At 40.6% G+C, this 27,277-nt stretch overlaps 3 protein-coding genes across 3 annotated transcripts in view; 2 read left to right on the top strand and 1 right to left on the bottom strand.

Moving 5' to 3' along the window:
* The window catches only part of LOC148153410 (uncharacterized), a 440,640-nt gene that overhangs the window by 325,384 nt on the left and 87,979 nt on the right, over positions 1 to 27,277 (top strand). The gene's annotated exons all lie outside the window — the stretch shown is intronic.
* Positions 6,405 to 18,211, top strand: shha (sonic hedgehog signaling molecule a). Its single transcript, XM_015006319.2, has 3 exons — positions 6,405 to 9,380; positions 12,614 to 12,875; positions 16,513 to 18,211. Exons 1-3 carry the CDS (start codon positions 9,078 to 9,080, stop codon positions 17,181 to 17,183), a joined length of 1,236 nt encoding a protein of 411 aa, XP_014861805.1. The 5' UTR covers positions 6,405 to 9,077; the 3' UTR covers positions 17,184 to 18,211.
* rbm33a (RNA binding motif protein 33a) overlaps positions 21,693 to 27,277 on the bottom strand; it is a 36,420-nt gene continuing 30,835 nt past the window's right edge. The window contains exons 18-19 of the mRNA XM_015006315.2: positions 27,127 to 27,215; positions 21,693 to 26,987 (exon numbers count right to left, since the gene is read on the bottom strand). Coding sequence (XP_014861801.2) covers positions 26,939 to 26,987; positions 27,127 to 27,215 — 138 coding nt within the window. The 3' untranslated portion in view covers positions 21,693 to 26,938. The remainder of the gene's footprint in view (positions 26,988 to 27,126; positions 27,216 to 27,277) is intronic.

Here is a 27,277-nt window from a genome sequence, read left to right as displayed (position 1 = left end):
GCTCTCCTGTAAGCTTGTAGCTCAACATGTGTTGGTACAAGCACTGTATCTGCCAGAGCTCACATTTAGTGTTAAATATAATACTCTTAACTGTGCTCTTTATGCCACTTTGTAACTCTTGTTTTGAGAAAATCTGAGAGTATAATCAAAACGGTGCAGCAACAACAACAAAAAAAGAAAATAATGAAATAGGAATATGGTCCTATACTTTTGTCAAACTTTGGAAAAGCATGCCTGAAATGTTTCATGTTTCATTACGTCAAACGTCAAAGTAGTTTGTTGGGATTCTATGTGACTATGTCACAGTGAGAAGCTCTGCAGCGCTGCTGCAGGCAGCCTGCCTGTCCTGAGCGAGCAGAGAGTGGCCATCAGCCGCCATTACCGTCTCCCACTTCCTACGCAGTGCAGCCAGTCTGACAGAGTCATTCTTTCAACACCATACCTTCACCGGTGGTCAGAGCAGAGAAGACCCACCCGTTCCACTCGGTGTCCACATTGTAAATAAATCACACATTTGTAAAGCCGAGTAATGCTATCAGATAGTGACTTGCAATGATGTCATCAATGCTCACCTGTCGCTTACTAGTCCAACTCCTGACTCGCCACCGTGAGAGCGGGGAGAGAGAGGTGTGGAAGGAGTGAGCTCTGTGCTTTTTATGCCTGAAGTAAAGAAGTTGTACCGAAGTTGTACCAAGCCATACTGCAGTGCCAACCAACTGACTAAGAATTGTTTGATGGTCAGTACAGTGAGTCGGTTTTAGGCAAAATAATACCAAACTAAAACAATTGCCCCAGAATGTCAAAATCTGCTCAGAAACATAAAGATAGAGCCCTAAATAACCTATTTGGACAGTTCATTAGCAAAAAACAAAAGCAAAAAGTTGATTAGAGAGTGAGTTTAACTTTAAATATGTTATTATGACTAATAATTATAATAATTTTTTTATGAGCCTGATTTTTTTGGTGTGTCCCAGCGATGGCGCTGTTTTTCTTGATGACTGTCCACTAGTGTTCTCTAACAATCCTCTAAGCTCTTCACAGAACAGCTGCTTTTATACTGAGATTCATTTAGTTGTACTGGACCCTCGTTGGGGATAATAAAAATTTGAATGAATATGACTCTTCACCACTTTTCAAGTGTGCATTTGCAACTGTTTCGAAAACCACAGAGCATGTCCAATCCTTTCCAGCACTATGGAGTTTGTGTTCATCTATTACACAAAATCCAGTTGACAACATTAACGTTTGTGGTTGTTGTATGACAAAATATGGGGAAAGCTCGAGAGGAATGACTGCTTTTGCAATGCACTTCAACTGTAGGATGTTATTTTTAGTTATGGGTTCCTGCCATTGGGAGTTTTTTGTTGTTGTTAAGGTGAGGGCTTTGATTTAGACAAGAGTGGAACAGACAGCTCATACTTGCAAGAGTTCATATTAGTCTTTCCTTTTTTTTTTTTAAGATTGTGTAATTCTTTGTTTTTAATTGATTACATTCTACTAGTTTTGCCGCTTACTGTCACTGATGATTTGGGTCAGAGTTTTGCTCTTCACTCAAGGCTTCAAAATTTATTTTACACAACAAAAGCCTGTATTGTAAAATTTCAACACTGAAAATATGAAACAGGCCACGCTAGTTGCTCTAACAATGGATGGCTCTGATTCATAAAGTCGCAATTCAGTTTTATTTCTGATTCAATTCAATATTGATTCATTCCAATCATGCCAAGTCTATTTGGATATAAAGGGGAACAGCAAAAAGGCTTTTGTTGCCATGGGAGAAAGCTTCACATATTTGGAGGAAAATTCCTGCTTTGGCTCTTTTATTATGAAGGTTTGTGAGAGAACTTGGGGGAAGATAAGAGGAGGGAGGTGAGGTAACATATTAATCTAGACCAAAGACAAGACAAAAAACAAAACAAAAAAAACTGGCTAAGAGAGGTTAACCATAACACCAAACACTGTAGATCTAATGACTGTGATGACCACTGGAAAAAAAAAAATCACACATTGCCATATTCAAGCAAACAATGTGTGAGAAAATGAGATTAGTGTCATGAACTGCTATCCTGCTAGAGTTTGCCAGCAGAAGATGGATACACTAATGACACACAAAACAAACAATGGAAATGGTTTGTAGTAATATCCAGATAGGTTGTGGTGATTATGCTCAACTGGTACAAAGGGCCAAAAATATGCCAAAAAAAAAAAAACAAATGCTCCACATCATCACAGCACAGCCATCAGCCTGAAACATTGAAAAAAACAGCATAATCTCTGAATTTAAAACTTGTAAAACCAGGTGGTAATTTTAACATTTCCAAATGAATCTGTGTAGGAGTTGAACCTGGAGTGGTCTTCTGCTGCTGGAACCAGGCTGGATCAAGGCTCAACATTTTGTGCATTCAGAGGTGGTGGTGTGCATACCTTGGTTTTCTAACATCTTAAACAAGTCCATTCTTTCTTGAGCTGAGATCAACAGGCGTCATCGTCAACTGCTGCTTACCACGTTGATGTCTTTTTACAGAACCATTGCAACATCTTGATTTATCTCTTTTTTAGCCATTTTGTTTTCAACTTGCCTTTAAGTTTTGGTAAATTCTCCAGACGGTGATTCAATTTTGGTCAAACTTCATGTCATACCGATAGCCCCTTGCTTGACTCCAGAATAGTGTGTGCTACAGAGGAGTCCGTTGTCCATGCCATAACTGCACAATGGTCAAGTCCTGTGACTGCAAAGTGTGTGTCTACCTGTGACACTAGTAGTGTGAGGGTGACATTTCTTTTGATATGCTGTCTCTAAACACAGGCTTGTGCATCATGACCAAGCCTAAACGTACCTTGTTCTCATCTACAGGACTGGTATTGTTCCAGAGTCTAACTTTGCAGTACAACACACTGATTCTTTTCCTTCTTTTACAGAGTAAGCTGATGGGGTTGGCAATGTTGTTGTAGTGAATGACACAATTTAATGTGGACTCAAAATTGTTTAAAACATTGGTAGTTAGAAGTTTCTGACTCAATGTCTGGAATCACCACTGTGCTTAAATAAAAGTTCTAATATTATGGCGGCCTAACACTTTCACTTTCATGATTTTTGTGCAATTGCCATTTTTTCCAGAAGTCACGATCGTCCATGCAACAACTTAAAATGCAGTCACATGAATTCTTTTGTCATAAAATACTTCCACAAGGGGTTCCTATTTTCAGATGTTGTTATAACCCTCCCAAGATTATTCGCAGCAATATGTATCGCATGCTTGAATGCTTCAGCTGAGCAAACAGTTAATACAGTTTCATTTCTATATGTGGTCACACCTGCTGTTAGTCACTGGATGTTGTTCATTACATAAACTGTGCCTGGCTGCCTCTTTCATTCTTAATTCTTATAAAAGCAGCAAGGGTTGATTTACTTTTGCAGGACTGCTGCATTTTGGCCTAGCTGCTGATTAGCCAGTATCCAATCACCGAACTGTATTTATTTAATTTTCCATCCTTGATATCAGAGTGGAAACCGTCTTGCACTACCACAGAACCTAACATCCAGAGTCTTTCTTAAATTCTCTCTTGGGAGTACATCTAATCAGTGCCAAGGAAAATGAATGCTGCCCGTAGATTGGCTGCTTTGCACATGCCAGCCAGAAGAGTGTCAAGTGGCATTGCGCCAAGGTGTCTCAGTTTCCGAAGATGCATTTTCTATTAAACATTTTAAATATGCTCTCCAAAAAGATGCGCAAATAGGTGAACTTTCCACAAATACCTTAGATGTACATTCTGCAGGGCATATATCATCCATCAATTTTACAACTTTTTTTTTCCTGATATGGTTATGTTTGTAGCTATCAGTTATATTCTTTTCTGTCTGAAATTGAGAGATTACATGAAAGAAAAATAGGACTAGGACTACAAGGAGAAGTTCAATTTCTTTTTCACAGATATGTATATATATCATTACATCATGTAACTTTAAAAGATAACTGCATATAGCCTCTAAAGGTATATTACATCATTTTTGCGCATAAACACAGAGGCATAAAAGTAACAATATGATTTTGTTTATATTGTCTGGTGTGAAACTTTAAGTACAGTCATGTTAAAAAAAAAACAAAAAAAAACAGTGACACATGTGGTCCCTCCCTTCTCCATCACCATTGCAAAAGACTGCAATGGTGTTGCATTGACTCACCTTGAGCTCAAACACCGGCCCCCTTTGCTCTGTGCTCTCTCAGCGCTCCCTCCCCTCCCTCAGAGTTCACCCTGCCCTGCAGTTCAAAGTGGTTTTGCCTGTCTAGCCTTGGCGTTTAATGTTTAAGTATTGGGAGCGGCTGGAGAGTGCAAATAAAATGCCTTTACAGACTCCGGGGCACGCTGAGAGCTGCGATTCCAAATACAGTATTGTGAAATTCTCATTGTAGCTCACGGATTAGCTCCGGGCCACCTGTATCTGTTGGGCTGGATTGTTACTCACCGCTTCCACATAATGCTTTATGCGTGCGACTTAGATAAACCATTGAGAGGACGGCCATTCACACATTATTGCCGGGACAAAGGAGGACACATGTTGGTGGGATTGGTGGCTACCTGCCTGCGTTGTAAACGGTTTGTCAAATGTTCAAAACAGGATAAAGGTCTGAATGTGGACTCCACCTGCGAGCGAGAGAGAAAAACCCACAATGAATTGCGGTTGGGCCGGCTTTCCGACTGACTGACAGAAAGGAAACCGTATTTGCAGCAAAGGCAAAACAGCACAAGCAGCCTGACACTGCTTAAATGTTTTGTGCGTGATTATTCCGTAGTCCTAATCCGTCTAACAATGTTACAAAACATTCAGACAGGAGGAGGCTTTAAGCAGTAATTGGGGGGACTTACTCTGGTTAAACTCCATCAAACACTCCTGGTTGCATCTAGCTTGTGCTTCACGAGGACTGTGGTTCGAGAAATCAAACATAGGCGTGGATTTCGTCTTAGCAACAGCATATCTATTAATTCCTTTGAATGTCAAGATGAAGAGGGAGGATTTTCAAATGAAGGCAGCATAATAGCTGCGAGTGTTTCTTAGCGGAGGAAGCAGTGCAGGTGAAGTCTGGAGGGAGGAGGGACACAAAAATGGCAAAAAGTGATTACTCACTGGCTGCTCCGTGCCTGAATGGGAAAGGCATAACAGACGTCTTAGTATGAATTGTGTAATTGAAACGACCTCAGTCCCATCCGAACTACATCACAGACAGACCTGACTTTTGCTGCCATATCTAACCGTAATGACAATGTGAATGAAACTGTGATACAATTCACAACACTGGAGAAAGGGCATCCCTAGAGCACGATCTATGGAGATCACCACTATGGAGATCGTATGTTTAGAGCAATGTGAAAAGCCCCCTTCTTCCACACGTTTACTATACAGCTGGTGCCTAACGGCAAACAAAGCTTGTTAATTTGCTATTAATGAACTATTTATTGAATTGAAACTTTGTTTTATCAATTTGTTCTTCCAACTTCTCCACTGAGGTCAGATTTGTGGAGTCCATTACAAATAGCTATCCAGCGCACAGATTTTCCCACTTGAGTTGTACAGCGGACCCCCAATTTCTCGGGGGACTTTGGGACCACAGCTGAAATCCATGAATATTTGAGATCCCCTCTAAGAATGGCAGCAACTACCTATGTTGAAAGTTTAAGTACCAAACAGTGGAAACTGTCTATGCCCTGCGACAGACTGGCGACCTGTCCAGGGTCCACGTGTCATTCATTTAAATCCACATATCAAGCTACGTATCATTTTGTCTTTGATGAAATCATGTTGTTTTAAATTGCTCCTTTTGACAGTTAAAGAAAAGAAAATGTCTCCCATAACTCTCCTTTACCAGATTTGTACTCTCTGCCTGCAGAGATTTCCTTTGCTTTTAGCTTCTAACTCCACCTATTTGGCGCTGCCGTAGACCAAAGCCAAACACTAAAGTGTAATGTTTGCAAATATTCTTTGCCCCAGGTCTGCCTGAAAGATTCTCGGTTTCCTCTGCGGGAGAAACTCAAGTTCAGACCCATCAGAGCAGCTCGCTCCTTCGGCTGCATAATTCATTGCGATTTCTCCATAATTCATTTCATTCTGCGTCGCGTTTTGTCACTTGCTTAATTTACAAAGAACCCTCTTTGGCCTACAGTATTCACCTTATCGTGAGTTTTATTTTGCCTGACAGACATTTTTATGATTGCTTGTGCTGAAGGAAACTTCTGAGGTCCACCAGGCAAAACACAACGACTGTGGTGCTCCCATAATTGCTGTGAGCCTCGTGTTTGACTAGCTCATCCAGAAAACCAACTATGCAGGAGGACATCTTAAGGAAATCCGTCAAAAACCCAAACTGAAATCCACCACTGGAAGCATTTTAGGATTACACAGTGGTGTGCCAGGTGCACACGCCATCTTTTGGCCAGGAGCTGACGATCACGGCAGGTAGTCTTACCCCCCCTCTGGTTCCCACAAGCCTGGCACAGGCTTGAACAACACCAGACTGGAGGTCAGCCAGAGCCTGCTTTAATGAGACTGAAGCCACACCAAAGCCTGGCATATCTGTCCTCACTTAAGAGCGAACGTGCCACGCAGTCTGTGCGATGAGAGCCAACCTTGGCCCCGAAACAGTCCTCTGCCTGTAATTACTCTTTGTTATCAGACAAATCTTTTTTTTTTTAATACCTGAAACTGTTTTGAATATCTGTTTTTTTGTTTTGTTTTTTTTTTTTGTATGAACTCATGTGTCTTGAATGCAGTGAGGGTTTAGGACTGACAGAGTGAAGCTATGTCAAACAAGACTTAATTGGTTTTGTGTTGGGTCATAGCAGCTTTTCTATATTGCTGACTCATAAAGTCTAGTTGAATACATAAGAAAACAGTACAGGTGCAAAATGGAACATGATTATGTCTGCACTCCCCCGCCCTTCATCTTTACAATGACTTTCAAAGGTATTTAAACCCCTTGTACTTTCCCACAGTTTGTCACATTATGTGCAACTTTAATTGCATTTTATTTGGATTTGTGAAGTTGGAGAACAATTAAGTGTTCTTTTTTTATTATTTCTTTTTTTTTTCTACAATACAAGCCTAAAAAGTGTGATATGCATTTGCATTAATCATCCTTTTTCTCTGATACCCCTCTGTCATTTGATCTTTGGTATAAATCCAGCTGTTCTATGAAAGTCCCAAAGGTGTGTTTGAGAACTTCTGTCAAATGAAAAAAAAACAAAAAAAAAAACAAACATCTTCACGAAGACCATGGAACACAGGTCAGGGAGAAAGTTCTGGAGAAGTTTAAAGACGGGTCAGGTGCCTTGAACATCTCCACTCACTCGTCTGAAAATGTGCACTGAAAGGCACAACTGCAAACCTACCAAACATAACCGATCAATTAAAGTGACTGAGGCAGCAAAATAACTATGGGGATATTTTTGCATCACTTGAGACAGAGAAGCTGCTCGGAGTTGATAAAGGAGTAAAATGTTGGACTAAAACTTGTGTGAAAAGATGTGAAAGTGAGATAAAGGTTCACCTTTCTGCAGGATTAAAAACCATAGAAAAGCTCAGTTTGGAGTTTTGATTAAAATCTAAGAATCTATGGCAGGAGTTAAAAACTGATTATCATAGACACTCTCCATCCAATAGCTTAAGCTATTTTTGCAAAAAAAAAAAAAAAAATAAAATAAAATAAAAAGGACAAACATTTCAATCTCTAGATGTTCTAAGGAGGTAGAGACAAACCTCTGAAGGCTTACAGTTGTAATTGCATGCCAGTTTTTTTCGATTTTCACTCATAAAAAGATGGACAACAGATTATTTTTCTTCCACTTCACAGCTATGCCCTGCTTTGAACCGGTCGAGCAAAACAGTGGAGATCATTTGGTTAATGCTGAGTGTTTCAACACGTAGAAGTCTCATCTGATCATCAAACCCGCTCATTCTAACGGTCTCTGGAGTTGTAGGTGTCCCTGATTCGTTTTTCAATAGGATTTAAGACATAATATGTTGTTGTTGTTGTTGTTGTTTTCTGTTGGCCTGTGTTGTTGCTTGGATGCGTAAAATGGCGCACAGCACGAGCGCACCAAAGATCTGATTCTTTCGGGAAATATTTTGACTACTTTTTCCGTTAAAATCATAACATTAATTCAAGTAAGTTTACTGGAATCTCATAAGACTTTAGATTATCTAAAAGTGTCACCGGTGGCATTTTTGCGCAACTTTGCGCATAGTTTTGTTTTTGTTTTTGTTTTTTCCTTACAGAGGGGATGCCAGATCAGGTCGTTTCAGGCCCAAGCGAGATCTCCGTTTTATTTTATGCCTTCAACGTCTTTATCCTCACTGGACACGGATCACGGCGAAGTCATCCAACACAGGTATGCGCACTGCGCGTCCACGAGTGTCTCCATGCGGAGAGTTGCCCCGGTGCACACACGGAGAAACTTAACACTGATTTCAGATCTGTGTCCGGCACTTTGCAAGTTTCTCCCTCTGCTGTGAACAGGCTGGAAAACGGGAGGGTTGGAGACGCTTTGCTTCATAATTGATGTTTTCCCATGGAGGAGGAGCCCGCGTCCTCCGTGAAGGGGAGACTAACCGTAAGGTGGGAGAAAATCTTTCTTCTTCTTTTTTCCCTGATTTCCCCCCCCCCCCCTTTTTTTTCAGTGGGATAACATCAGGAGGGTTTGTCTAGGCGAGCCAATTAAGTCCCACCCCTGCTATAGATCGCTGCTATAATACAAAGCAGTAAAAGCGCTCGGCTCACACAAGCGGCTGCAGTTTAAACCAGAGATCCCGTGGCTTATAATTCTCTCACTACTTTTCTTTTTTTTTTTTTTAAATATCCTCTTTCGATGTGCCCCGTTATTACCATCAGTCTGAGGCGCTCATTTCCGCACCTGCCGCGGTAAGAGACCAAGAGACGCAGGCGGAAGAAAAAAAAAGGGGGAGAAGAGAGGAGACAAGGACATCGGCAGCTGAGATAAGACAGCAGCCGCAGCGGTGACTCTTTTTTTTTTCTTTTTTTCTTTTTTTAGATCTCTTTTTTTTTCTTCATTATTTTATTTTTAACATGCATCAGCGCTGGACCAGAATCGCTTCTGTCGCTCTCATCTGCTTGTCCTTGGTGTCCTCCGCGGTGGGATGCGGACCGGGCAGGGGCTACGGCAGGAGGAGACACCCCAAGAAGCTGACACCTCTGGCGTACAAGCAGTTCATCCCCAACGTGGCGGAGAAGACCCTGGGGGCGAGCGGTAGATACGAGGGCAAGATCACACGGAACTCCGAGCGCTTTAAAGAGCTCACTCCCAATTATAACACAGACATCATCTTCAAGGATGAGGAGAACACAGGAGCCGACAGGATGATGACTCAGGTAAGCGCACTGAATAATCTTGGTTTTTGTTTTTTTTTTTGTTGTTTTTTTTTCTTCTTTTCTTGTATATTTCCTTCCTCCTCCACCATCACCGCGCACTGCAACAGCCTCCCTGTCAGACTGATTGCGCACGTTAGGTGAAGTCTGAACTCTTCACACTGAGCCTTTTAACTTCACTGTAAATGCAGATGCACTCTGATGCGCCAGCCTGGGACTTTCTCGCACAGAGATCCAGCTGGAGGAGTGATGTGCAGGCGGACAGTCAGGACACTCGGCCTTCATTATTGTGACAGTGAATTTGAAATATTAATGCGCCCACCCCCCACCCTTCTCCTCCTCCTCCTCTTCCTCTTCCTCCTCCTCCATCTCCTCATATCTATATTTGTATCTGAATGAGGCTCCATCTGAGAGCTCTGCAGAGCCTCGTTCTTTGACTCTTTTTGTGTGTGTGTGTGTGTGTGTGTGTGTGCGTGTGTGTGTGTGTGTGTGTGTGTGTAGGTGTGTATGTGTGTGTGTATGTGTGTGTGTTTCTGGATTAAGGTGATTATTGTGTTCCCTGGTGATGCGCTTTAGACATTTCTTCCATCTGGATTGTGCGCGCAGCGGTGCGGTGAACGATGTTGCATTTCGTAAAGGGTGGGGAGCCAGTGGACGTGGACCGGTTGCGCGTTTTCTGCAAGCGCGTTTTGCAGGAAGGACGGCAGGTCTTGTTGCGCGACTCGATTCCTATCTCACAGGCTTGCAGGACGCCGCGTCTCTCCGTCCTTGCAGTCGGCACTAAGAGCTCGACGAATTAGGAAAACACTGAACAGGCGGCTTTGGGTTCGTATCGGCTCAGTGAGAATTAAAATGCGACGGTGGGAGTGATGGTGGCGACGGTGGCGCGCCGGAGTCTCTGAACTCGCGCCTTGCACCAGGCATGGGCTCCGATGAAATATTCACTGCGTGCGTGCGGTCTCAGCCTTCTCCACATATCCCTCCTCTCTCCTCTTCTATCCGATGCATTTAAGTTACCAAAAGATGGGGATTAGGAAATTACAGGCCTGGGTGGATGGCTTCTTTCCAGAGTGGAGCCGCGAGGATAAACTTAGAGGTTCTGTGGTTCATTTCCAATAGAAATGGACGATTTAAAGGAACTTGGGTGTTACTCCTGGAACAGATTTAAACACGCGTGGAAGGGAGGGTGATAACTTGGTTAAAAGTGTCGGATATTTCTACGGTACTGTAGTCACGGTTTATTTTTCAGGCAATTTGTTAACCTGGACCATGTCTTATATTGAAAAGTTTCAAGGCATCCTCAATTTGACTTGAAGCAAAAGTTGAACTTCGTAAGAGTCCAAGTAGCAGACCTGTTCGCCTTTCTTTTCATTTGCATCACATAAAAACTATTACAACGAGGTAACACCAAGGCAAAGTGACGGCGGCTGCAGGTGACTTAAGCCTTATGTATAAAGATTCACCAGCGTGGTTTGCACCGTGCCTTAGGATGCGCGCATTGGCGCGCAGAACTTTACGCGCAGTTTTTAACCCAGTCTCTGGCGCTTTAGAAAATAGACATTCGCCGAAGGTCGCGTAGGCGGTAAATCTGGTAAGCGGGAGCTGTGACAAAATGTACAAAACAATTCACTGAAGGGGACGCGACCCTGCTTCTCAGTGAAGGAAGTCCAGTTCATTGCCAGGGAACGTGAGAACTATCCCGTTTAGTCTGATAACAGTTTTGGAGGAGGAGAGCTCCAAAAGTGGAGGGGGGTTAGGGGGGCTTTTACTGCGGCTTCACCGCTCAGCTCCATGTGTCTCATAATAAACAGGTGGAAACGAGCGCATCCTCAACTTTCTTTATGAAATTCTTATTTTACTTTTTTTTTTAACACTAGCTGGTCTAAATCTCTGATTTCTATTTTAACTTAGATGAGTTCGACTTGATGGATTAAATCGCTTTTAAAGTAGGTATTTATGCAGCGTAATAAGCGAAAGAGATGTTTGCACTGACAGGTAGCTGATAAGTGTTTCCTCTAACCGAATCATTTGTGGAAAAAAAAAAAAAAAAAGATTAAGAGGCGGGCTACTGAGCAACTCACCCCTCCGGAGCGCAGGTTTGGAGGCTCCCTGCTGGGCTTGCTTCATGCATGGTGGCTGAGCAGAATTTGGCTTGATTTGCGGCACACGACCTGATGAATTAATAAACAGGGTTCAAGCTTTTTACGGTTCTTGACTACGACAATCCCCCCTCTGTGAGTTGCTCCCCCCCACCTCCCCCACCTCAAACTGATTTTTTTTTTTTTTATTCATCACATGCTACAAGTGTGATGAACAGATTAAAGGTCTCTGTGAAACCTCAAAAATCTTGAGCTGTCCGCGAGGCTCCTCTGATATTTCACAGGTCTGTCTGTCAGCAAACTAATAACACCTCCACTTAAGGAGGCATGTCACGTTTTCCAGGACTTTGCAGGAGCAGAATAATGAAAGTATCTCCCCCCCTCCCGCCCTACGTCTGAAAGGACTCTTTGTGATGTTTTATTTGACATATTGAGAACAGTTGTCCTGGAGAGGGCCAAGTATCTTCACTGAGTGCTCACACACACATTTGAAGGAAAGATAATCTTCATATCACCTCCAGAGCCAGTTATTGATTTAAAGTAAACAACAACAACAACAACAACAACAAAAACAGTAGCTTGAGCGTTTATAACGTGCTTATCTTGTTCAAATGGTCCCTTCTTTGATAAGGGGGGGGGAAAGGGGGGAGGACGTTTCACGCACCTTCCAGAAACCAAAGACCCAGATGATATAGGGCCAGTGAAGCGAATGCAGTGCTTTATCCATATTTCATGAGCAGCTTTCTTACCCGAGCTGTGCCCTCTGACGCTGCTGCTCACACTGAGAAATGCAAGCTCAGGATCAGAGGTGCAGTGTTTCAGCACAGCTGAGAGAATTCATGGATTCATGTGGGGATGGAGAGGCTTCACCGAGTCCAAATGTTCGTCTTTCCTTGCTACTGATATATATATATATATATATATATATATATATATATATATATATATATATATATATATATATATATATATATATATATATATATATAAACAAACAAAAAAACAACAAAAAGCAAGCAGATGTATAATGGAGAAAATGTGGCAAGATAAAAAATATATATATATGCTTTTAGTTCAATTTATTCGAATGATCTGCATTGGTTTCAGCTGATTTACCCGATTTCTGCTCCGCTGCAGAGATGCAAGGACAAGCTGAACTCGCTGGCCATCTCTGTGATGAACCAGTGGCCTGGGGTGAAGCTCCGGGTCACAGAGGGCTGGGACGAGGACGGGCACCACTTCGACGAGTCCCTGCACTACGAGGGCAGGGCCGTGGACATCACCACCTCGGACAGAGACAAGAGCAAATATGGCACTTTGTCCAGGCTCGCCGTGGAAGCCGGATTCGACTGGGTCTACTATGAGTCAAAGGCCCACATCCACTGCTCGGTGAAAGCAGGTAAGCAGGGGCGTCTCCAGGACATTTTAAAAGACGGTGGCTTGGGGGAGGGGGGGAAGATAGGGACCAAGATCAAAATCAAGTCATAGAATTGCAGATTCTCTAATACTGTCTCAACATATGTGGGTGATGGAGTGACAATTCAAAAATTTCCAAACAAAAAAAAAACACTACTTAATTATATGAACAAATACAGCAACAATGTAACTTGTCATGTAACTTGACTACTCCTCTCAATTTATGTTCATGTAAAGTATTATGCATAAGTGTCTTGTTACTGGAGGTGGGGTAGGGGTAATTTATAGGATGGTGATGACCCCCCCCCCACCCCCCCTCATTGATCTCCCCTGCTTGCAACGTTGCATTAAGGTGGAAGCTATGAGGTGCACACCGCTCTGCAAATAAATCCTCAAAAGCAGGTGCAGCTCAGGATTTTTTTTCTAGACTTATCAGATGGTCCTGCAAAGAAAAGTGGGGGGAGCTGACGACACATAAAGGCTGCAGATTTGTTTTAAAACAATGTCCTACTAGTTAACGCTAGGTTTGTCCTGGTAATGATCCAAAAGGTTTTCCGGGAGGGGGAATAAATAACTTCAGGATGGCACATCTATGCTATATTTGTACTTGAATGTTGGACGTTCCGTTTTTCGTGACAGAAACGGAACAATAACGTCCCCTAAATTCAGTATCCAACATGGCTGCCACACATAAAAAAAAAACTGTGTTTTTAAACATTTATCTTGTGTCTCAGTATGAGCTCCAGAAAAATAGGGGGGGTGGGAGGACTTTATTACTTAGCCTTGCTAATTGCTGTCAGCAAAAGAACAACCAACAATGCTGGATTTCCAATCTCCAACTTCAAGTTGGGTGTCGCATCATTTCCAGAGCAGAGGTTTAACTTTTGAGACAAATCAAACCATATACCATGCAGACAGGCTAGGGTTGGGGAACAAGCAGTACCAGGAAGGAGTACCTGTCTCTCTCTTACCAGTGGGTTTTTTATTATTATTACGTCAATTTGGCTCACAGCCCACGATGTAATTCTGTCAGGGGGCAACGATAGTGCTTGGGGAAAAAAAGGTTTAATGTCAGTTGTCGTTGAATTGGTTTCCTACAACTCACCAAGTTGTCTAGTCAATGGAAAATGGGAATTGTAAGACAATATAAACGTTCAGAGAGATTAGCCACTTATTTGAATTCAGATTCTTCTTCTTATTATTGTTTAGGGAGTATTTCACAAATGGTTTTTTTAATTAACACCAACTATGAAATCGACATTCTGCTTCTGAAAAAAGGGAGATGGTCAATACTTTTTTGGGCATCAAGACAAACCTTATATTGTGCAGCATTAAACAAATCACAATGTATCACCAGGTCAGACCTGGACTAAAGATATTCGGGTTTGATTCCTGAAACCTGTTTTCGAGAACGAAATATACAGAAACAGGGCTTACATTTTTAAAGGGTTGGTCATCAGTTGTGTCTCAGAGAAATAAGGCAATTTTCTTTTCTCAATGCTTTTCTGGGAAGCTTAGAAAACAAACCCATGGTGTCTAAAAAGAAAACAAACAAACAAACAAAAAAAACCACAGCAGTCAATCAGGTGCAACACAGAGGCTGCAGATTAAAAATAATTGTCTTCTGTTTAAAAATGTTCTCAAATGAGACTGATTAATGAACGTCGTACGCCTCCTGGCAGTGCAAATGATGATGAGGAAGGAATTTCACAGGAATATTTCAGGCAGTGATGTATGAGCACCTATCATCCGTTTGCAAGCATTTACCATGCAGCTCACTCCTTAATCTTACATTGCCCCACACCGTCTCCTAGTGGGAACAACACACTGCAGTCTCAACAAGGCTGCTGGCTGTGACCCAGAAAAGCTAAAGCTCCACGAAAAGGATACGGAAATATTTCAGATGAAACCCATTTATTTAAAAAAAAAAAAAAAACTTAATTTAATGATGTATTGCGTTTAGAAATGCCTGGCTTCTGCTTTGTCTCATGTTAGATATATTTTTAAAAATCCAGGCCTTAACTGCATCGCACTTAAATTCCCTTTACCACTGACAGATGAACCGTCGCGCTTCTCTCAGTCCACACTTTATTGATAAATCCCTTATTCCTCATTCATCTCACGCGTTCTGAGATCACAGTACGCTCCAGGCCGACATGTCATCAGGGGTCATGCGACTTTACAGAAAGGATTTGGCCGAACAATGTTCGCCAAATCTGGTTTGCAGTCGTCACCTCATTTCATGCTCAGGAACCTTAAAAGAAGATTAAAAGCCCCCAAATTCTGAGTAGAGACCCTCCCCTCCCCTTTTCTCCCCCCCCCCCCACCTTTTTCGTTTTTTTTTTGTTTTTTTTCTGCATGATCCTAGAAACTGGTATGTGAAGAGCTTCCACCAAGGCCAAAATTATCGTCATCAAGACTGACAACAAAGCCAGGAGAGGCGGTAGACAGGGTGGTGGTGGAGGGGGTGTGTATTGATGTTGCACAACAGCAAGCATTTAAGAGTCCGGGGGCCACTCATTTAAATTCAAATCTACAACTCGAGAGGCATGGAAAAGTGGCTCCACTGGGTAAATAGTAGTTGTGAGTCGCCTATTTGTGTGAATTGTCACATGGAGGTTTCTGCACCTGAGTAAATATGGGGAGAGAAGCTGGGAAAGGCGTGAGTGTTCTTTACGAAGAGTAGCTCCATCCACCAAGCTGATTTAGAATAACAATGCTTGTTCTTTATTGGGCTTTTTTCTTTCTTTTTTTTTTTTTTAATTAAGGATAGATGAGCCCAGGCTTTTAGGTTTTACAGGCCAAGCCAATACACATCTGACATCAAGGAGCCTGCGGGGCATCAATATGCAAAATGCATACAGGAACACCGAGACGTCTGAAGGCTACAAAAAAAAAAAAAAAAGGGGGGGGGGGAGGGAAATTAGTTCTTGAGTGGCTTTTGAATGACAGCTGTTTTATGACAAGCATGCAGGAGCACTGAGATCTGTGGAAAATGAAAAAGTTCAAGAAAAAAGAAGTTCTTAGGTGTTTTTGTAATGATGATTATTATAAGAGATTACGTCTTTTGATTTCACACACACACACACACACCCACACACAAATGAGGCTTAGGCTAGAATGCATCTTGTTTGAAGAAGCCAGTTTGGCATCAGTATAAAAATGCATATAGGCCCAAGAAGATGTATGAACTCTGAAAGATCTGTAGAGAAATGCCTTCTTCAGTAGGTTTTGTAGGATGTGCTATATTATAAATTAAATGTTTTTTAATTTTACAGGAACTTTCATGTTTCAGGTCCCATGTGACACAAAGCAACCGAAAGAGCTTAAATATGCAAAAAACTTTGGTGGTCATCAAAATGTGTCAAGACTGAAAAAAATGGAAAGAAATGTAGTTCTTTGATAGTGGCTATAGCACGTCTTAAAACCTTATGATTTCCACAGGAACTGTCAGATTTAAGGAAAACATCACTCTTCAGTAAGCATGAATCAATATGACTGAAGGCTGAGGGGGAAAAAATCAAGAAAAAATACATTTTAAGTGTTTTTTGTTGTTGTTGTTGTTGTTGGGGGTTTTTTGAGTCAGTGTAATGACTTTACATAAACTTTTATTCCAACAGAAAATTCAGTGGCAGCAAAGTCAGGCGGCTGCTTCCCGGGAACCTCCACAGTCACCCTGCAGGACGGCACCAAGAAGCCGGTCAGAGACCTCCAACCCGGGGACAGAGTCCTGGCTGCGGACGGCGACGGAAACCCGATCTTCACCGACTTCATCATGTTCATAGACCGAGACTCCACCACCAGGAGGACCTTCTACGTGATCGAGACCGAGACGGGCCAGAAGATCACCCTCACTGCCGCGCACCTCATCTTCGTCGCCCGCGAGAACTCCACGCGGTCGGCGACGTTCGCCAGCGACGTGCGACCCGGACAGAAGGTGTTCGTCTACGATGGGGAGCGGAGTCGAGTTGTGGCCGTGAACGTGAACCGGATTTACACGCAAGAGCACGAGGGCTCCTTCGCGCCCGTGACGGCACAGGGGACCGTGGTGGTGGATCAGGTTCTGGCGTCCTGTTACGCTGTGATCGAGGACCACGAGCTTGCGCACTGGGCCCTGGCGCCCGTTAGGATCGCCCACTGGGTGTCCTCATCGCTGTTCGTCTCCCGGCCTCGGGTCAGAGCGCACAACGAGGGGGTGCACTGGTACTCCAAACTCCTTTACCAGCTGGGGACGTGGCTCTTGGACGACCACTCGATCCATCCACTGGGGATGTCAGCATACCCAAGCTGAAAATCCCCCCCCCAGGAACAAAATCAGACTCAAGTAGGACCCTCGAACTATCCAGTAGAATGACATATTAAATAATAATAATGATCTTAAAATAAAAAAAAGACAAAAAGGCCCCAGCGGAGTTGGGATATTTATTTCAGTGACTTTTCCATGATGCGTCCCCTTTCAATGAATGAATGGAGCCTTAAAAAAAAAATCCTCTTTGAATAATTTATTCTCATGTGAACTCTGCTGCTGCTGTCACAGAAATGGATTGTGAAACGATGCGAGCAGCAAATTGTGCATAATCTATTTTTGTATATCTCAACTACAAAACGCAAAAAGATTTGAAAAAGAAGAAAAACAACAAAAAAAAATATAAAAATGAATAATAATAGTAATAAAAAATAACTGGACAGAGAAGAAGATCACTTTACATGTGCAACTGACTGTTATATTTTGGGGGTATAGAACAAACTTTACGGGGTTCCATAAATTATATTTTTATACACAGAAATGTAAATTAGATTTGCTGCCGAATCACATTTCGTTATTTGAAATAGTGTAAGATATGAGAATATATTTTAATTTAAAAAAAAAAAAATACAGTAGCTTGGAAAGTATTGGAATTCTTGTACTGCTATTTGTTTTATTTTATTGTTTTTGGTGTCATGTCTGCATTTTATGCTTTTTTTATGTGTGTGTATGTTTCTATTTTTTTCTGTTTTCTTCAGAGGAAATGAACATGTCAAAAAAAATGCAGATTTTGACAGTTCAGTAACCATTAAAGTAGTACTGAAGCAACTTCGTTAAATAAATTAATAAGTAACTCCTGTAAATGTACTAAAATGTTATTTTTGTTTTCATATTTTGTAATAGGGACATAGTTTTCTATGTATAGAAAATGACCTGCGGCAGATGCACATGTCTGGATAGTCTCTACCATACCAGTTAACTTTCATAACAGGGCGATGTGTCAAGAAATGTCTAGAGTTTATTATTTATATGTTTATTACAAAAATGAGATAAAGAAAATCTTCAAACTTGCAGTTGTCTTTGTCTAAATGAGTTCCATTTAAGAAAATCACCACATAAAGAAGATCCTCCCCCACCCCCCTCCCAAAGCTCGTAAGTTAGCTTTATTATACAATTTTCTATTTGCAAACTGTGTGGCAATAATGAACAAGAATCTGGCGTTTTGAGTTCTAGCTGGATTATTTGAATTATTGGCGGAACACTCAAGAACAAAAAATAAAAACAGAAAGAGAGAGAGAGAGAGAGAGAGAGACGAATATTGCACTTTGAACTGCCTTTTGCGTGCTTGTGAAATGTTGAGAGCCTATGTCAAATTTAACGAGCTCTGCCCTCTGCAAATAACTTCCCCAACGTGCAGACAGATTAAACAGGAGCGTGTTTGTTGTGCCACCGGTGTCGGCGGCTTCAGGTCAAACACGGGCTGCAGGAAATGTAGTCCCAAAATCACAGCTTCACTTAGTCTGAGCAAATCTCCGTAATCCTCCGCTATTTTCATACAGTCTTATAGTACGCGTTTAGCGCTTAATGGAGAGCTTTAAAGGTGCATCTTGGTGAAATTGATTCCAGCGCCAATTTCTTGCACGGTGGCTTGGAGGTTATTAGTCAGTACAATGGTGACACCGTGTGGTAAAATAGTGGTACTGATAATTGGAGACCGTTGAACACGCTGAAGCAAAAAAAAAAAAAAAAAAGGCACAAATATACCTGATCTAACAAGAAATGTTTGCATGACAGAAATAATCTGCGTTTAGGTTTCTAACATAGTTTATTTTTGTTAATCAAAGGTTAAATCCACTTTCACAAAATCCACTTCAGGAAAAGACAGCATACATCGCGCAATGGGATGCGTGAGGTATTTTTTTCTCAATTGTAAAAAAAAAAATGTGGCTTTCTTAATCCACCTTTTTTTTTCTTTTTTACAATTGAGAACTAACTTTAAAAAAAAAAGCAAAGAGAAAACTTCTCCATAAAATGGAGTTCCAAATTTCTTAGTGAGAGTCAATGTCTCGACTCTCACCCATGATCAGATCACCAGAATAACAAGAACCTGTAAAAGTGGCTGGACTGAGCTTTAGCCATAGCATGGGGAGCTCTTTATATAACGCCAGTACTCCTCAGCATCGAAGAGTAACTTGATGTGGTTCTGCCATGTGTCTAAGATTCCTCCTAGATGCTTTCCTCCTCTCATTGGGAGAAGATCCTGGATTAGACCAAGAACACAAAGCAGGCACCATATATACATTTTCTGACCTGGACACATCTCTTGGGGTTGCCTAGAATTTATTGGAGGGTGTTGCAGGGGAGAGGGATGTCTGGGTTACCGACCTGGATCTGTCAGCCATGTGACCTGGTCTGGATAACTGGAAGACTGACTGAAATAAAACACTTTTGAGGAATTTGTTCAAATTACTTTGAGTAGCCTTTCTTTGAGATCATTCAACAGATTGCCTTAAAAATATTCTAGCATATATTAGATCCAAATAAAATACCTGCAATAAGACGAAGTGCCTCGTTTTAACGGGATGGGGCAGAAAGCAGTGTAGCAGTCTGGTGCTCCTCATAGCAGCAGACAGAAAAAGTTGGTGCAGATGGTCTGAAGAGTTTAACAACTCTCAGCTTTTTTGTCCTCTCTGAAACAGATCTCACACTGAGGTTAACGACACTTTAATAGTCCTTTCAGATGGTGGTGTGGACGTCTCAGTCGTATATGCGGCCATCACAGGTTCGAGTCTCAGTCTGTTGACCTTTGCCACAAGTCTTCCCCCTCACTCAACTCACTTTCTTGTTAGCCGACTGTCAAATACAGACCACTAGAAAAAAAAAAAAAAAAAACCCCTAAAAAAGACTAAAGTGGTGAATTTCAGTCAACAATTTGCACTAAAGTTGAAACAGAAAAACTAGTAACCCTTAAAGTGAATTAGAACATGGTGGGAATTAGGAAGCCTTAACCATACAGATTGAAAAACTGACACAAAAAGTCATCCATCATTGAGCTTTCAAAGGTAAAGAAAAAAAAAAAATGGGCCAGCGAACCTGAGTTTCTGAGCACTGTTGCAACATGAGCAGGAATTCCCTTTTCTTCTCCCACATTGTGTTGTCGTGTTGATATTGTGAGGTGGAAACTTCAGGGAGGAGACAAAGCAGCCCATCTCTGCCGGCGCTGTGACCTTGGGTCCCCGTCAGATACAAAAGCGTCCGCGCAGGGCAGCATTCCTCAGAGCAGGTAAACAGAGCCTCCTCTAATCCCTCTGGGGGCCCTCAGTCTGCCAGGGCTCAACAACCGCTTTTACAAACGCTGACATTCGCAAACATGAAGAGTCTGGCTTTGCTGGAAAACAAAACTCCCAGTTTCTGCAAAATGGTGGTGGCTGGCTTGGTCCATCAAAGTGCTTTTTTGCTCTTCTGTGGCGGCAGAGGAGTGGTAGGTTAGAGGGAAATGAGCAGCATCAACAACCCGACACACTTCAACAATAATTGGACAGAAGTCTGGTTGTTTAAGTCATTTTGCAGTTTCAAAAATAAAAACAACCCCAACAAATAAAATATATAAATACTACTACACCAAAAATATTACTAAAGGTCTCATCTCTTCCTCAGATAAATTAAACATTGTTAATTTATCAAAAGAATATGTAATAAAAAATTAAAGGTATGACCGCAGCTACTCTAAAAAATAGATTTTCAGCTCCCCTCACCATCTTCTGCAGGAACCTCTGCCCTGTACTATGTGTGGCTTCCTTTAGGGTAGGCATGGGGCCCGTATGAGATTCCCAGTGTGAATATCATGAACACCAGAGGCTGAACACTACACACTCACTGAAATGACACCAAGACTCAAAACGACAGTTTATGTCAAGATCCATCTCCTTTTGCTTAAACTTGTCAACAGAAGTTAGTAAAGTGCGACTTTACTAAGAGTGATTGATGGCATTTTTCTACGATCCAAGATGCATTATTCATGACCAGCAAATGACCAAACCAGACTTTGGATATATGAGAAAATCTAGAAAGTCTGTGGTGCAATCAGAAAGTTAATGGTTCATTTTCCCAATTCTACCAAATAACGAGGACTTGCTTTCAAGTTGCACTGCTGATCTGCGAATCGTATTAACTTTAGTGTGATGTGGTGAATTTAGCAATAGTGCAAGGCTCTTTGAGTGGTCAGCATGATTGGAAAAATGCAACAATTTAATTCATGTAGATGTCTTTCATCTACATGAATTGTAGCTGTGAGGCTGCATATGTGCAGCCTCACAGCTTGCACATATGCAAGCCGTGAGGCCCCCAAGCAAAATGCCATATTGAAAATCTAAGCAAACACATGGTGAAAACCATGAAAACATATGATTAAAGCAAAAAAAAAAGGAAGGAAATGAAAATGTGCAGCATCTTTATAATTTGATTAGCGAACCAACAAATACAAAAGAAAAGCCACTTACTTTTTAAATCCTTTATACCAAAAATCCCATTTCCCCCCAATTAGTCAATAACACATTTGCTGTGTCAAGTAGTTTTATTTTCCATCTTTGCGTTCAAATGTAACATATCACAACTTTATAGAAACATTTTGCAAGTTCAAATGTACATAACTGTAGAAGACTTTCCACATTCACAGCATCAGAAGAAACGGAACAATAATTTCAGACATAATCCTGGTCATTTCACATTTGAAATATCACTCAGGGGTGTAAAAACACATGACGCTTTGTCAACATTTTCCATCAAAACTCCAACATGTTGGATTTCTTTCGTCACTGTTTGATGCAACATACAGTTCGAGGCTTCCGTTAGAGTTCGACCAAACAGTGATTGTCAAGAAGCTTGGAGGACGCTTTGGTGCAGAGAAAGCCATAAAGCGATTCTCTCTAGAGTTACGCGTCTGCTCTGCGAGCCCAGAAGTCGTCACATAAGTGGAAACCTCCATCCACAGGGCTAACAAACAATGGTAATCCAGGCAGGCCAACCTGCTGCAATTCACTCAACAACAGAGGTGTGGAAGGAAAGATGAGAAATGGTCAAGTTTGTGTACCGTGAAGAACCAAGGAAAGAGGAGGCAGCAACAAAAGATCAGCTGAAGCTTTTCAGGGGAAGAAAGGTCAATAGAAAAACCTTCATTCTGAGTCCAGGACCTGAACAGCTGAAAGAAAACCCCAAGTGTTAAGCATATGAAACAGCATTAATGAGACAGGAGTGTCCTTGGTCCATCAAAGTGCTCAGATCAGCATTATTCTGTTGAAGATAAAGTGCATGGATTTAATTCAGACATTACAGACATTTCTAAATGCAAAACTTATTCGCCTGTGTGACTAAAACAGTACAAGAAGCGGATTGTATCAAAGACTAGGGATGTCACAGAGAAGAGCTGACTACATACTATAAAAAATAAATAAATAAATAAAAGGAAAAAGTTAATTATGCTTAGGTTTACAGGGATCAACAAAGTCTAAAAACTGTTTATAAAGTTAGTACAAGACAAGCCTATGTTCAGAGGCAAGGAACAGAATCTGACAAAAAAAACAAAACAACAAAAGTCTTGCTTTTTTTTTTTTGATAAAGCAAATTCTAAGAAAACAAGGCCTTGAAGAAAACCAAGGCAATTTTAGAACACAAGTAAAATTAAAACGTATCTCCAGTGAAACAAAACTTGCTATCATGATTGAAATAAAAAAAAAAATATTTGAATTGAATTTGAATAGCTTCAACTTCCCTTTAATACAAATAAACCAACAGAAACAATCTGATCTTACTCTATTTTAAGAGTAATATCAGATTTTTAAACATTACACACATAAAAAAAATCAAAATAATCCTAAGACGCAGTTATATTGACTAAATAGTAAAAATGACCAAAGGACAATCCGTTTGTGATCAGAATAAACAACTGGACATTTTGAGTTAGGCCTGCCTATCCTGCTTGTGATAGCAAGAACACTCTTCAGTGTTAAAGTTGTTACCGAGAGAAGAAGTGAAAGGCTAAGCAACTATGTTCACCATCAGCGAGATGAAGTCAGGAGAAGCGAAGAAACGCAAGAAGATATCTAAAAGGAAACAATTTTCTACAGCGTGTTGACAAATGTCTGAGCTACTTTCAGGCGGCATGACAGTGAAAAAGAGCGCAACTTTCAGCAGATAACAGGAAGGCTTTGATAGAGTACAGCAGAGATGCTCCATTTCATTTTCTAGAACTATCAACTTGGGATTGTTAGAACATACTGGATTTGCAAATGTTGGCACTGTTTAGCAAATCATAGTTCAGGTAGGGAACTGAATTATCAAGGGAACCCACAAACGCTACGGTTTTTGTGATGCTAGCCACGCTAATGGCCAACACAATATCACAGTCTAAAAAGTCAACCTTTGTTTAAATAGTAAAACCCCGTGTCACAGAACTGAGACGTTAAATGACTCATCTTTGCAACACTATTAATTCATCTACTTTAAATACAAGCATGCTGAACTAGCAAGGAAAAATACATTTCACCACATGCCAGGTCATTTATATGGTCACTCAGGCTTAAACCGCAATAAGTGCATCTTTAATGGATGGGATTGATCTGGAAAGAAAACATAAAAGAACATTAATATGAAGATTACAGCAGATCTTCAGATCATCTGGATCCCGAGGCCTAATACAAAAACAAACAGCAATACATTAGTGGTTCTGAGCATCCAACTACATTACATCTTTGACCAAAGCTGGCATAAACCTTCTGATTATCAATTAATTACTGATAGAGCTTCTTAATAAAAGATTAGAGGAAAAAAATAAACCAAAAAAAAAAGAAAAGCGCACGAAGTCTAAGGTGGTCTGATTAAAAAAAAGTTGCTGCTCGTTAAACAGCTGTCTGCAATATTTTGTCAATATGCAAAAATTACTGCATCAAGTTCAACTATTCAGTTTGTATGCAAGCGATTCTTCATTGTAAAGTACAAAAGATTCAACGTGAATCTGTGTTAAGAATTATAAAGACATAATGTCTTATAATATTGTCATTATGAGCAGCTTTGCTGATACTTGTTCCAAATCCACAGGATTTACTAATACCTTAAGAAAAATCAACAACTTAAAACACAGGAACATGACACATATAAAGAAAAAAAATCTCTAAAATAGCTCAATTTAAATCAAAGGGAATGAAACACGCTGAAGTCAGTTCAGACACAAAGTATAACTTAAATGTAAAACTTCTTGTTTACAAGAAGGAATTAGTAACATATGGCTTCATACCCTCAGTTACTAAGTTCGTAGTGCAGTGGCTTCATGAATGTGCAGCTTCTTTAAAAATTATTTCAATGAAACCCAAATTAGAAAGGAAATATCACTAAAAGAGTTTACGGCACATGCAGAATGATCAGATGTAAACAAGAGCTTGTAAACAACAAGATTGTAGCTTAAGACACAAAATAAGGATCTCCATTTGGGGTGTCATCCAGATAAGCAGCCAAGGGAAAGTTTTATCAAACTATCCAGCATCCATATTAAATACTCCAATTTTTCATCTATCCTCATTTCATCTAAATTATTCCACGGTAAAATTATACAGGCTTTGTTTTATGAGGCTGCACATCAGGATGTCACCAAGGTAAAATCTGAATGTTAAAACGTCTAACATACCTGATAAAATCAGTGCAAAAATGGACAATGAGGTTGCATTTTTTTAACCTAGCTCTTAAATATTTAAACCTAGAGAATATTTTTTTTTTTAGAAATGGTTTAATCCTGAAGTAGTAAAAATCTTCCATGTAAATGTACGACACGTTGGTGAATACCCACAAACTCACAGCTTCTGTGAAGTACAAAAGATTAAAATATAACACACATATAAAGAGACGTCGCTATGAAGGCACCAGACACATGAACATCACACATAACCAAGCACACATCTTTGAGCTAAAGTTTAACCGGCTTCAAATACCAGCATGTTTACGGTATATTGGCCATATTTTTATTAGGATTTCTTTTTTTGCGTTTTCCTTTAAACGTTTGTTGTTGTTTTTTCCACTCATGAACAGAAATGTGTGTCCACTCAATTCTCATTGTGACTCTAAAATAGAAACACACCACTTGTAAAAAGGATTTCTCTCTGGACAAATTAGCTCAGCCTTTACATATAAAAAAAACTAACTTGTTACAACTTGACTAACACAAGGAAAGGAAAGGAATAGTCAAAAAGGATAAATTAAGAGCAAACATGTCTTGTCTACTTATATACAGGACTAGTGGAAGTTTAATGGTTGCCCCCTCAACATTTACTACGAATAATATTTAAATGTCGCCAACATCAGTGATATTTTTTGCGGAATACATAAAAAAAGTGTAGTGTAGAAAGAAAGAAAGAAAGGGAAATGAAATGAGTTTAAATGTCAATTGAAATGTCACAGAAAGCCCGTTTATCACTGATTTACATATTACTATATAAAAAGAAACTTGGAAAAATATGTATCATAATAAGTAATGGGGAAATCTGGGAAATTTCCCAATAGCTTTTAACTGAACTACTTCAGCATGTTCAGACAACTGTTTGCGTGAATTCAATTTGTAGAACAAGGTTTGCAAGTTTAATTTCTTTGACTTTTCTTCTGACTGATAGTGTTAAGCAGCGACAATGATTTCAAATCGGAGTAAACCACCCTGCTCAGTTATAAAGGCACCAACCAATCAGACGACTTCAAAATCTTAGATCCTTTCTCTGGCTTAAAAGAAAAAAGAAAGAATAAGGAATGAATGAAAGCAGTTTTTTCTCCCAAAGCAATTTAAAAAAGTATTCTAAATATAGCACTTGCCAACTATAAGAAACCAAGTCACTTTGATAATAATAAACTTTATATTGTTGGTACAGCTCTGAACTTTTGACAAGTACATAATCTGACAAACAAACCAACCGCATGTCAAAAGAAAACATTTATCTCCAACACCTTACAGTCAACAGCTAAAAGACTGAATCACATTTAGAACAAAAATAAGCAGAAATTCTTTAATCTTTAAATCCAGAAGACTCTGAGGAGAACCAGAAAGGCTAAACGGTATTTACAAACTCCACAGAATGCTTGGCATTCTGAAAACTAAACCAAATAAGGATCTCTGACTTCAGCTGCAGCTACAGTAAACATCCAATCAGCATCCGGGTCCCTTCTGTCCCTGCATGAAACATCCCCACTAGATGGCGCCATTGGCAAAAAAAACAAACAAAAAAAAAACAACCTGAGGATAAGCTTAGGCTGAAACCAACAATGCAACGAAAGAGATAAAATACTGCCATCTACAGCGAGGGAGTAAAAATGACTTCTCCCTGCATGAAACCGAAGCATAAAATAAACACACCATGAGGTGTTTAAAGCTGAATAATAATCAAGTGTCTTTTTAAGTTTATTATAGATAACTCAATGAAGAGGGTAGCAACCATTAATTATCCCATGATAGATTTTACCGTGTCCTTTTGAGATGGGGGTGGGGGGGGAAAGAAAGTTCAAACATCGAGGGATGATTCACTGTTTAGTGTCTCTTCAATGCTATTTTAAAACTACAGCCACTTGGCAGGCAGAATCAAACACATGCATGCACACGGTTATTGTCTTTGTGTTCACTTGTCCAAGCCGGAGGGAGACGAATGATGAAATCTGTGGCGAGACGACGAGTGCGTTGAAGAAACAATCCTGTACCCATGTGGAGCAGAGCTTTGCACGAGAGACTCCCGACCACAGCAGGAGAAAGAGACCCTTTGGTGAATCTGCTGAGCTCCTCAGCCATCAGTCAGCGACACATCAATGTGGGACAAATCAATCATGTGCCTGTGTAGCAATGGTGATAATATTGTTTGTACCACAGACTGCTGAGAGACACCGTACGTGAAATCATCACAGGCTCTATCGGGACTACTAATCATTTCATTATGTAAACAAAGATGAAAGGAAGGTGAGTATTGATTACCTATGGAAGCTCATTTGGAAACTCGCAGCATGCTGGGGACTGGAAAATTTGGCAATAGCTTTTCTCTGCTGCGGCATCATTTTGAACATCTGCAGGAGACACAGAAGGAACGAACTGAATAGAGAGAGAGAGATACTCATCCAATACACAA

The sequence above is a fragment of the Poecilia mexicana genome, unplaced genomic scaffold, assembly GCF_051168715.1.
Source record: "Poecilia mexicana isolate PSO_F unplaced genomic scaffold, ASM5116871v1 scaffold_20, whole genome shotgun sequence".
NCBI classification, from domain to species: Eukaryota; Metazoa; Chordata; class Actinopteri; order Cyprinodontiformes; family Poeciliidae; genus Poecilia; species Poecilia mexicana.
Note: the sequence above shows the minus strand (reverse complement) of the source record. Positions and strands in the feature narration are given on the sequence as shown.